Source organism: Galleria mellonella, unplaced genomic scaffold, assembly GCF_026898425.1.
Source record: "Galleria mellonella isolate WM207_F2 unplaced genomic scaffold, CSIRO_AGI_GalMel_v1 utg64, whole genome shotgun sequence".
Taxonomy (NCBI): domain Eukaryota; kingdom Metazoa; phylum Arthropoda; class Insecta; order Lepidoptera; family Pyralidae; genus Galleria; species Galleria mellonella.
This window is the reverse complement of record NW_026442133.1, coordinates 9,723,256-9,735,837: the sequence shown is the minus strand read 5'-3', so window position 1 is coordinate 9,735,837 and position 12,582 is coordinate 9,723,256. Positions and strand designations below refer to the sequence as shown.

Below are 12,582 nucleotides of genomic sequence, written 5' to 3'. Positions count from 1 at the left end.
TAGAATCCGGAAACAGAACTGTACGAATCAATAGTCTGAAGCAGCACTGTAAATAGCAGGAGAGTAGGTTTTTTAGGGTTCCGTACCTAAAGTACGTTAAATACCATAAAAATTTAATGGCACATGCTGAAAAAATGCACTCATTAATATTTGCCATTGAATATTTTCTGTGTTTAAAATATAACCAAGCACAAGGGAATTTCCCTCAGTTATCTTTTCCACCATTGTGCAGGGAAGATAACTCATTAGCTCTGAACACCGAAACAAAGGCCGGTCTCCTAGGATCCCTCTGCATCTAACTCTACATTGGATGACGGAGAGAAATACCGCCGACCATTCCGCGTTATAAGAGCTCTATGATATTTTTACGATATTTTAAATGAAGGCATATAAAGATAGTAGTATAGTGGTACAACAATAAAAATCCATTTATTTCAATATTGTTACTTTGAAAAGGTAACATGCAATTTATTTTCCAGATTTCGTAGATATAAGGCCATTGTCACTGTCGTGTGATTCCGGCATAGAATGGGCCACTCCTTCCTTTTCCATAGGTTTTTAAAAGTACGTATTGTCCTTTGCTAATTCGTGGTCGTAAATTTTATAGTAAAAAAAAAAAAAGGTTTTAAGACCTATTTTGTGCTTGTGGTAACATTAATCTATGATAGTCTCTCTACTCTATGTATTGCCGAACTGTTGAATTAATCTTTCTCTTTGTTTTGTTCTTAAATTTTTCTTATATGTTATTGTTTATTAGATATTGATCGTATTTTAAAATATGCAATAATTTTGATTGCTACTCGGGTACTTTACTACTTATATTGTACAAAATAGAATATTTTTACTGCCTATTGCTTTTTTGATTCTGAAGAGACAATGTTTTGCGCTGTAACTGGAGTATAAAGACTAAATATTAGTGATTAACAAAATGTCACTCTGGAATTTGAGCAAAAACGATAATAATTCATCTTTTTTACCCGATTTTCCTAGAAAATCATATACCAAAATTGATCCAATTGGTAAATTACATGTTATTCACGCTCTTGATAATGGTCAATCTAAAGCTGATATTGCTCGAGAATATGGTGTACATCCGCAAACAATCGCATATATTTATAAGCAAAAGGAATCGCTAATTAAAAAGTACACAAAAAAGTATAACCTTCTTAAAGAAGTATGTTGCGTTAATCTGGATCATACACTAATGGAATGGCTTGAACTTCAAATAAAAAATGGGCAATTTGTTAAGGAGCAACAGTTACGTGATAGAGCTCAAGAGATAGTCTCAACACTGACTGAAGACTTCAATTGCATTGATGACTGGTTACTGGATTTTCGTGTACGGCATAATATTTTAAAATTTAAGTCTGATATACAATGCAGTATAAAGGCTAAAGAAGAATGGGTAGATTTTATAAATGATTTAGATATAAAGGATCTATATATTGGTGGGGTAACTGCTTTATATCACAACCTGGATTTTGAAAGTTTTGTTAATGATCAAGATATAGATAATTATGTATCACTGATGTGTATAGTTCATTGTTTAGGATCAGAGAAAAAGGAATTGGCAGTAATTGGTAAAGAAATGATAGATGAAGAATTTAATGTCAAAAGTCTCCCAGTAAATTATTATTGTGATCATAGTGCACAAATGACTTATACTGCAATTAATAATTATCTTAAACAGTGGGATGAAATACTTACTTCTAAGGGCAAGACTGTATTACTAGCTCTAAATATACCAGGGAGCTTGATACAGAAAGAAACTTTTACTAGCATAAGGATGATTGACTCAACCAGCCATATGTTTATATCAAAGGCATTAGACAAGTTATTTGAATGTTTTAAATTCAATTACAGGAGATTACAAATAACAAAAAAAGTTACTTATGGCTCATGCCAATTATCTTTGTTGGATTGTATTAACATGATGAGTATGGCTTGGTTTTGTGTTTCAAATAGATATATAAATCAACTATTCTTCCCACCAGAGGATGGGAGTCTGTACTTTGAACGTAATGATTACAGCAGTGGTGACCACAGTTTGTCTCAATGGTGTAAAATGTTTAATATACCATTTAATTTTGAATTGTATTCAAACTTATTGGACAAGTATGTTTCTTGTGATAAGTCATTAAAATGTTTGAATTTAGTGCAAACTAATGATAGTACACAAAACATTACCGAGCTTCTATCACAAAACAAATTACAATCTGCATCTGGGATAGAAGCATATCAGGCTATGAAAAGGCTAGTGTCTTATTTGCAAGGTGAGAGTGCAAATCCATCTGAGATGGCTTCTGCAAAATATTTAGAAAGTCATACTGAATTTGGTGCTCTCTTAGAAATACATCAATTTGTTGCTAGTAACAATGAATCAGAATTAAATATAGGCATTGAATAATGTGTTTTAAAAGTAGGTTCACTATGTAATTAAGGTCAGTGATTTGTAGATATGCAGATTTGATTAAGAGTTTGAAATAATTAAGCATCATAATAATATGATGCCTCTCTCTATAGATGTCACAAACATTGGTGTACTGCACATAGCAGAAAACTGCTTGAAACCTGAGCTGGTCAAGGTCTACCTGATCCTCCATTAAACATGCCTAATCACCAATATATTGTATGTTACTGCTGACTAAAAATACATTACAACTGTATTTGAATTAAATAATATTTTTATAATATAAACCTATTATAGTATCTAGCTAGAAACTGAAGTTAATAACTGTTAAAAATACTCTGGACAATTTCATCTGGAATTATAGTTAGGAGCAAACTGCTTAATCTCAATTTTTTCAAAAAGTATATTTTGGGGGAATATTCTCATTAATGTGCATGTGTAGTTAAAAGAGCTAATTTAGATTTTAATATTATTTTGCATTTACAATAAAAATTTTAGAAATAAAACACTTGGATTTTTGTAAAATAGTAGTATAAATAATTTAATGAAGTACTTAAAGATACATTAATTATTATATATATATATATATTCTTTATTGCACTAAAACACACAGTAACAACAATAAGTTAATAGCAATGTTAGCAAAGGCGAACTTATATCTAAAAGAGATTTTTCCAGTCAATCTAACACATTGGCATAGGAAGTAGTGAGTTGCACAGTAATAGTGCAAAAGGAAAATTAAAATAAATATTTACATATATATATATATATATATATATATATATATATATATATATATATATTTATATTTAAAAGATACATAATTTATAGATTAATGTTATAGTAATATACTAATGACAAATATAGTGGGCATTTTATCACTTGGTTTCAGTATATACCTAGTGTCTTTTATATAACTTATATATATATTAATTTTATCTAAAAAATATTCTTGCACTAGTGAGGCTGTAATAAAGAAGTTTATATTCTTGTTCAACAGTCTTTAATTTTTTTTCAGTAAGTGCCAATGCTTGTTGTAATTGCACAGATCCTTTATTCTTTTGGTCTTCCACTAGATTTCTTTCATCTTGAATATGTTTCCAAACAGATTCAAACCAATGCAGGGATTCAAAATTGCAGTCCTGAAACATTTTTATATAAGTAGGCACTATTTTATTATATATTTTTTAATATTCTCGTAAACAGTAATTAATACATATACATAATTAGTTGCATTCCATGGCTGCGCACGGGTGAATCAGTATATACTTAAAGTATCTTATGTGCTAAATTAGAATATAACCTACCCGTGTGTCAAATTTCGTTCAAATCCGTTCAGTAGTTTTTGCGTGAAAAAGTAAAAAACTTGCATTCATCCATCGTTACAAACTTTCGCATTTATTAAATTAATAATATCCAACCGAAACTGGTTTCATGGCCGAAACTGAATCTTTTTTGAAGCGGTTCTGTACAATTTTAAAATTTTAGTTAATTTTAAGTTATTTAAAAAAACTGTAGTGTATAAAATATAGCCTAATGCTAATAATGTAGCCTTTTATAGTGAAAGTATTTTTAAAAATTGTTTAGTTGTTTTTGAGTTTATTCATTATAAACAATCAAACTTTTCTTCTTTATAATGTAACTAGCTGATTCGGTAAATGTTGTTTTACCATATACATTATTTCTAGAACTACACATGAAAATTTATCGTACTACAATTATTATATTCGATTGCTATCTTGTAACCCTATTGCAGAATATAAAAATCGCGATTAAAAATAGGGGTTGATCGTAAAAGGTGAAAATTTGAAGTATGAGTGTACTTCAAATTTGCAGATATGAATTTGGAATTCAATTCTCGAGATATAATAGAAGAAGCAGTGACAATATTTACCTGATCTAGTAATTTCAATATGTAAGCAACACCCATAGCAAAGCCATCGTCTGTAAATGCGGCTCCAACTTTATTTTTCTTCGTCATTTTATCCTTTGATAAAATCATGTGTTCTATGAAGTTCAAAGTTAAAGGAGGTACAATTATGTAAAAGTTTTTAAGATGGACATTTTTTGGGTTTCTGAATACTGGAGCAAAGACATCTACAAGCAATTTGAAATATTCTGTGCCTTGTATGAAATTTGAAATTAAATCATTAATATTATGGTCTAAATTTTCTGATGCATTAATAGTTTTAGATCCCAATTTATTGTCAATACATAAATCTTTGAAAGATGCAGTATTTTCCAAATTTGATAAGAAAACTGTAGCATCTGAACAACAGTGTCTGCCTCCAGATCGAATCATTCTTACGTATCCCATTGCATTACCAATTTGACTAATGAGCTCTCTAAATAAGTCCAAATAACTTTGCCCGTCATCATCTAAGCCAAGAACTTTAATGCCTTTATTAAATTTTTCTGCATATTTATAATGGTACATGCCATTATTAGCTGGTGATGTTTCTTTAAAATTTCGCAAATCCTTAATAAGTCTTGACTTAATATGTTCATCATACATAAATTGGGAAAAAGTAAAAAACTTCTTTTTTAAAAATTGGTAAGTAAAATTGACTGTAGTATTCATTATACCGGTTCCATGTGTCCTAATGGAATTTGCAATATGCTTAATATTAATAGAGTTTAAGTGTTTGTTATTGCTACTTTTCTCAATAAATATTTGATTGTTCAGGTTGTATAAATATTTGGACACAAATATATGTATATTTCGCATAATTTCTAAAACATCGAGACCCTGTTCTAATGTTTGTGTTGGTAGATTGTCTTGAACAGTTTTTAGATTAAATTTGAAGTTTGCCATTTGTCGCATTTCACCATAAGTTTTCCAATCGGACAAAACAACTGTTGTCAAGTTGTAGTACATAGTAGACAGGTAGTGTTCTACAGATGGAACAACACACATGTAAATTGTTAATATCCGAAAAGTGTCTATAGTTAATAATAACTTTTTAGTCATATTCATTTCAAAAGGATTAATGGCATCCAACTGCAAGTGAGAATGAATATGCAAACGCAAATTCGTTTCTATATTTTGACCGGTACTTTTAATTAGTTTTTCATCCATCAAATTCTGCATATTCATAAGAAATTTTTGAGATTTTTCCATGCTATATAGCTTATCTGTCACATGTAATAACATTGCACAATCTTCCAGTACCATAAAAAAATATCTAAGCTTCAGTACATTTAACTGTGTATTAAAATTTTGTTCGTAGTAAATTGGTATAACGTTTTGATGCCATAGTATCCAAGCACAGTTACAGTACTCCTCAAAAGATTTTATAAAATTTGATAATGTCTGAACTTTTTCCAATATAGTTCCAAGTTTAATATAGCTATCATCTATGTATGTTGTATTGGGAACGAAGCTTAGGGCTATATTAGCTGCGATATTGCGATCTATAGTAGGTGTTCCTTTGAGGGCTTGTTCAGCAATTACAATACAAGTAAACTCATCCAATCTTTTATTTGCAAAATTTTTTTCAGCCATTACTGATTTCTTTACGTCTTGTATTGATGATGTGGCTTGAAATATTAAATGTTGGATTACCATATTTATAGAATTGATTATCTGGTTATAATTTCTAGAGACTGCATTTTGTAATGATTTCATCATGTTGATAATTTCGAATAATGACATTAATATATTTCTTGATAATGGCACTCCAAGAGAAAGATGTAAGTTAATCAAGGTGAGAAGAGAATAGTTTATGGTTGATATTAACTCTAGACCGTCTAGTAAAGTTCTGGTATGTAAATTCATTTCTGTAGCACTAAGTTTATGATTTTGAGAAGAAAATAACTCTTCCATATTTAACACCCACTGGTTGCAAGAGTTGTGAAGATTAGTTATATCACGATGAAGGGATGTTTTTTTATTTGAGATATATGTTTGACGTGCTTTTAACATTGTCTGGGATAATTTTCCATGACTTGCACATAATGATGGAACATGCCTCTGTAAAAATTGTTCTGGGTACCATACAGTAGTACCAATTAAATTAATGCTGTGTGCCTGGAAATATTTTAATATTATATGTATAATTTTTTATTATAATTATTTGAATATGAAATTGTAAAAAAAAAAAATAATAACAAACCTTTGTGTTTAAATCAATCAATGATTTAAATATTTTTTTATCCATTGTACCAAACAAATATGATGTCAATACAAACAGAGTGTTCACTTTGATACATTTATACATATTGTTACCATTTGGTTTGTCTTGTATCATTTTGTCTAGATTCGTAATTGCTTGTCTTAAATACTGTGTAAATTCTGTTGTTAATGTAGAACTACTTTTATCAACCAAGTTCTTTCTTAAAATTAACAAGTTTTGGAGAGAAGTCTGGACAATGTCATCATTCATTATTTTGGAAGTAATGTTTTCAGTAGCTGTGATAATTGCTTTGATTTTATCTTCAAATATATTAAATTTATCTGGCATATGACTGAATGCTTTAAGAGTTTTGCAATATTTGTTCCAATGTGAAGGAAGTGAAGACATAGATATGAGCTGTTCTAAGATGACCAAAATTGTAAATATCTCTCCAATATGTTTAATTATGTAGTGTAATTGAATACCATCTGAAAGTAATAATATAATTATATATTATTATGTATTATAATTTTAAAATACTTAATAGAATCTAAAATATCATATGAAACTTACTTATGTTAACAACAACTTCAGTAAATACACCAAACACTTGACTGCAAAGGTTCCGTAAAGTATCATCACAACGTGTAACAAAGGCACTTAATGAGCATATAGCATGCATTTGTGCACTTATATCACAATCCCTATATTCTTCATAAACAGCCAAAAATGGAAAATGTCTAAAAAGATTCTTTTATTAATAATGTACATGTTATTCAACTAATAATCTAAATAATAGGATCAAATGTAACTAGAGGATGTCTATATATGGGATATATTTAAGAAAAACTAATATGAGAGACCAATAGATGTTAAAACAATAATTTTTAGAAATTATGTCTCTGTCTCTCTCTTAAATTATGTTTTTTTTTTATAACAAAGAGGGCAAATAGACATGCGGCTCACTTGATGGTAAGTGACCACAGCCACCCATGATCACTCACAATACTAGAGGAGTTGCAGGTGTTGCCGGCCGTTTAAAAAGGAATATGCCCTTTTTTGAAGGTTATGTCTGTATATTTGTTTTGGTATCATGCAAAAAACTACTGCATAAAAATTAGATTAAAGTATCAATAATCTTAATGGCTTAACCAACCATTATGAAATTTTATATATCTAGTATTTAGAATGGTGAAGTACATCGTCAATTAATATATAATTATCATCAAAGTCTTAGGTGAAAACAACTCCATACTAATATTAGAAAAGTCAATGTGTTTGTTTAATTCTTAACATTTCATTTGATTGTTATGAAATTTAGTATAACATACTATCTAGGATGGAGAATACATAAAAAATTTTTCAGGGTAATCAACATATTCTGATCATATTATTATTATATTATTATTACCAGAGGGAGACTTTGTACAAAAGTCGTTTGTTGGGTACCTCTGTCCCATTCGTGTTTAAACCGTAAAGCAGTTGTGTTTGCATGACTGTGCTTCAGTTTAAAGGGTCTTTTTAATGGGTGATAATGAAATGGTTACCCCACTGCACTACCGGTATACACTGACGGGGCACCAGTGAAAGATGATATGTGAGGATGAAGCAGGTCAGTTAGCCCATTGTGATGAATTTTACAAGAATTGATGGTTTCCATGGGGTACCATGTGGAGGTCAACCTGATAGGGTATATTGCTAGCAATGGGACTGTTAAACTCCATTGCTAACAGTCCCTTTCTCTCCTCGGTTTGAAGGGTGGGATATGGCAGTGAATTTACAGGGTACAGAGGAATAACACCTGAGTCCTCAGGAATAGCAATGCATGGGGGGTATCATGGGTGAAACAGTATACTTTGCTATGTCCATGGTACTGCTCATGTCTATAGGTGATAGTTACCACTTTCCATCTGGTGGGCCGTCAGCTTGTTTGCCATTCTAAATTGTATAAAAAAAATAAAAATATTGTTGAAGTCATGGCCAACATTATATATTAGTTAGCTATCTATTGACACATAACTCAAGTAGAAGGGAAAGGGATTTTTAGTAGATTGATTTCCATGATTCCCCCGGGAAATGATTGTTGTTAATTCTTGTCAATTCCTGACAATGGGACAACTGAGTTGCTTTTATTTTCACCTATCATTTTTCACTGGTGCTCCATTAGTGTATACTGATAGCCCAGGTAGGGTTGTTAATTCATCATAACCAATTCAAAATATTTTAAGTATATTTATGTAATATTTTAAAATTTTATCTTAATGTAAATTTTCACTGCAACAACTCAAATTTAGAGGAAACCACTAACCTTTCAAAAGCTTCTTTTTTCAATTCCATTACTTCGACACACAAAGAAGATAGAACGCTAAGGACTTTGGTCATCAATATATTATCCGAGGATAGCAATTCATTAATGGAGAGAATTTCATTCCATTCCATAATTACTTGTATAGGCAAATAAGTTTTATTATCCTCCCACTTTTCATTTTCAGTAACAAGTAGAAGTTCCTGATGTTGTTTCCTAAAGAACTCTCCGTAACTTTTGAGTATATGTTTTCCAGCTTCTTTTTCTGTATCAGCGCCCATTTTAAAGTGTTCTAGTCATCAAAATATAAAGATAGCCTTCAGTCAGTTTTAAATGTAGCTATATAAATAACAATAATTGTTAAACAAAATATATCTGTGTAGAAAAGGTAAAATTTTTTTTTTCTTTCTTATGGCACGGCACAAAAAGCACCGCCAAAAACAGTTTGGGAAACAGTATCTTAGTAAAGGAGTTTTGGACGACGGAGATTAGGATAAGGATCAGAAAAGTTGAATAATGAAAAGGACAGATACCTAAATAGATATTACAATATATACATATATATGTATATTTTTTTATTTAATTTTCATTTTAATTTTACAATATAGATATAGAACTACTTCAATAGTGTTGTACTTTAGTAATTTCCACAGATGAGACAGACTATGTCTAAAGACGACAGACTGTGTCTTTAATTAGACTGTCTATTAATTTCTTTAGTCACATTTTTTTTTCTCTTCATATGGCATGGCACAAAGTGCATCCATAAAAAAAAAAAGTTTGGGAAGGGCATTTTAATACAGCGAGTTTTGGATGACGGAATTTAAGATACAGATCACTAAAGTTGAATAATTTATATCTTCTATCTATACTTATAATAAATCTGTAGAGAGGTCAATTCTGTACATGAAATATATTTTCAAAATAACTATCAGGAGGTGATTAGTGATCGATACTGATGCCAAAAATGCAATCAGTAAAATTTTTGTCTGTCTGTCTGTTCGTTATAGAAACAAAAACTACTCGACGGATTTTCACGAAACTTGGTACGCTTATTCTTCATACTCCTGGGCAGGTTATAGTATACTTTTCATCACACTACGATCAATAGGAGCAGAGCAGGGAAGTAAAATGTAGAGAAAACGGGAGAAGTTACTTCATTTTTAAGCTTCTGTCGCGTGTGCAGCCTTAATGGCCACTTTTTAAAAGTAAAAATGTCCACCCGTGCGAAGCCGGGACGGGCAGCTAGTGGATAATATAAGGAAAAGGACAGATACCTAAATAGAAATTACAATATATTTAACCTTAAAAATATATATGAATATGTAAAGTACATAAACTGAGAGAATTTACCACTTAATATTATTGCTAAAAATAAAAGAGGAAATCAAATTATATACTCCTTAATTATTAAAAACCAATAATGCTGGATCAGAAGTAGATTCGAGAATACGGAAAGAATTGAAATGAACAGAATGTTTATAAAGACGATAATTTAGGAGAATGTGATTTAAATCACAATTTTTTTTTATTTTATTTCAATAGGTACACATTACAGAGAATTAACAATGTTACATTAATTTATACAGTACAATAATGTTTTGTTCAAACTAACCCTTCAAAATAATGCGTACACAGCATGATGAAAACATAAACACACAAATATCTGTATATATCTGTGCCACAATTGCACATATTATTGTTCATAACTTTTAATTAAAGAGCAATATCCACTGTAACAAATATTTTATTTTATAAGAATTACATTATAAAAGGTAACAATATTGGAAGAGAATAAGCCAACAGTAGCCCATTACACTCACGTGACAGATAATTTTTGAGAGTACACCTAAGAACAAGAAATTACATAGAAGGAATGATAAAATAAAAACTGTCAATCATATTTTTTTTTACAACACCAGGGGCAAACGAGCATGCAGCTCACCTGATGGTAAATGACTACCGCCGCCCATGATCACCCACAACACTAACGACATTGCAGGTGTGCTGCCGGTTTTTCAAAAAGGAATATGCTTTTTTCTTGAAGGTTACGTTGTCATATCGGTTCGGAAATACTGCTGTTGGAAGTGGATTCCAAAGAGTGGTTGTGCGTGGAAGATGATGGTATATCTTTCGTCCTCTTTTTACTAATTATATAGTCGTTTGTCGTATCTTCTCACTTTCAGGGCACTTCCCTTGATAATAAGTAGATTGGGGATTCTTGGCGTCGATATATCTAGCGACGTCCAATTCTGCGGTCATCTGGAGGAAAAAGCTAAGATAGCTTCCAAAATTTTGGAGGTGCTCAATAGGGTAGAATATTACGCTGGAACATCACCTGAAACTGTATAAAACTCAAGTCAGGCCACATATGGAATACTGTTCTCACCTATGGGCAGAAGCACCACAGTACCGATTCCTTCTGTTAGACCGCATTTAAAGTCGGGCAGCTCGAATTGCTGACAATTGGCGCCTTACTGTCCGGCTCTACCCACTGAAACTTTTTTTTTATACCATTGAGGTGGCAAACAAGCATACGTCCCACCTGATGGTAAGCGGTTACCGTAGCCTATGAACGCCTGCAATACCAGAGGTATTACGTGCGTGTTGCCGACCCTGAAGAAACCTCTTTACTCCCCTTCTGAAGAACCCCATACTGTAGCCTCTTGGGAAAACTTCGGCAGGGAGCTCATTCCATAACCTGAGTGTTCGTGGGAGAAAACATCTCTGTAACCGCGTTGTACGCGACCATTTAGGATGTAAGGTATGAGGGTGAACTCCCTGTCGATGGCGAGCCGTACGATGATAGAAACTGGGCGTAGGCATCATATTGAATAATTCCTCTGAGCACAATCGGTTGTATAAGTGGTAGAACACGCAGAGTGAGGCAAAATCACTCCTAAGACTTAAGGGTTCAATACTGCTTGCAAGCCTGGGATCATCGACAATTCTCATAGCTCGTCGTTGCACTGAGTCGAAGGGTTCAAGCTAGTATCTAGATGCTCCCGCCCATAAGTGACAGCAATACTCCATATGGGGCTGGATTTGCGATTTATAAAGCATTAATCGCTGATCCGGTGTGAAGTAATGCTTCGCTCTATTAAGGACACCGAGTTTTTTAGATGCCAGCTTTACCTTATCTTCGAAGTGGCCACGGAACTATACGTCACTAGAGATGTCGACACCAAGGATCCCAATGCTTTTAGAGATGTTAAGAGACATGCCCTGGAACTGTGGAGCCACAGCAAATGGGGTTATCTTAGCGGTGAACGCGCAAACTTGTGTCTAAGAGGGATTAAATTGGACCAAGTTTTGTCGTCCCCAATCAGAGATTCAAGTTAATGTTCTCTCGATTTCAGATACAAGCTGTTCACGATTGTTCTCCACGATGGAACGGGAGACATTGGTATGACCCGTATAAAGCCGAAACCCGAAAAAATAACTTTTTCTAAGTCAATTTTCGTTTAGGGCAGGATTTGGCTGGGTCTCCGGGGTTCAGCCATTTCGACGAGCGCTTCCGATTATTGTACAGTATCCACTTTTCATCACAAGTAATGATTCGATTTCAGTCAACCTAAATATATAAAAGCCATATATAAAGCGTTCTTGTGGTTGAAGAAATTTAAAAAATAATTTGAATTTATTTTGAAAAAATATCAATATTTTTGGATAAAAAAGAGATAAATATTTTTTTTATGTTATTACCTTATTGAATGACCACATTTCGTAGCAGTGTCAAATAGCGTATTGAC

General features: G+C 32.0%; 2 protein-coding genes across 6 annotated transcripts; one reads left to right on the top strand and one right to left on the bottom strand.

The window, feature by feature from the left end:
- Positions 1-48: 48 nt before the first annotated feature.
- Positions 49-3,411, top strand: LOC113512399 (tigger transposable element-derived protein 4-like). Its single transcript, XM_026896280.3, has one exon. It carries the CDS (start codon positions 929-931, stop codon positions 2,405-2,407), a length of 1,479 nt encoding a protein of 492 aa, XP_026752081.2. The 5' UTR covers positions 49-928; the 3' UTR covers positions 2,408-3,411.
- LOC113512431 (WASH complex subunit 4) lies at positions 3,338-12,580 on the bottom strand. 5 transcript variants are annotated; one of them, XM_052900265.1, is made up of 7 exons: positions 12,536-12,580; positions 10,776-11,174; positions 8,834-9,122; positions 7,099-7,265; positions 6,526-7,013; positions 4,305-6,440; positions 3,338-3,552 (listed from the first exon to the last, which is right to left on the bottom strand). In XM_052900265.1, exons 2-7 carry the CDS (start codon positions 10,825-10,827, stop codon positions 3,346-3,348), a joined length of 3,339 nt encoding a protein of 1,112 aa, XP_052756225.1. In that variant the 5' UTR covers positions 10,828-11,174; positions 12,536-12,580; the 3' UTR covers positions 3,338-3,345. The 5 variants fall into 5 exon arrangements, with proteins under 5 accessions (XP_052756225.1, XP_052756226.1, XP_031762923.2 ...); XM_052900266.1 differs by lacking the exon at positions 12,536-12,580 and adding an exon at positions 10,446-10,563 and having other exon boundaries at positions 10,654-11,165; XM_031907063.2 differs by lacking the exon at positions 12,536-12,580 and having other exon boundaries at positions 8,834-9,169; positions 10,446-11,165.
- Between the last annotated feature and the right edge of the window lie 2 nt (positions 12,581-12,582).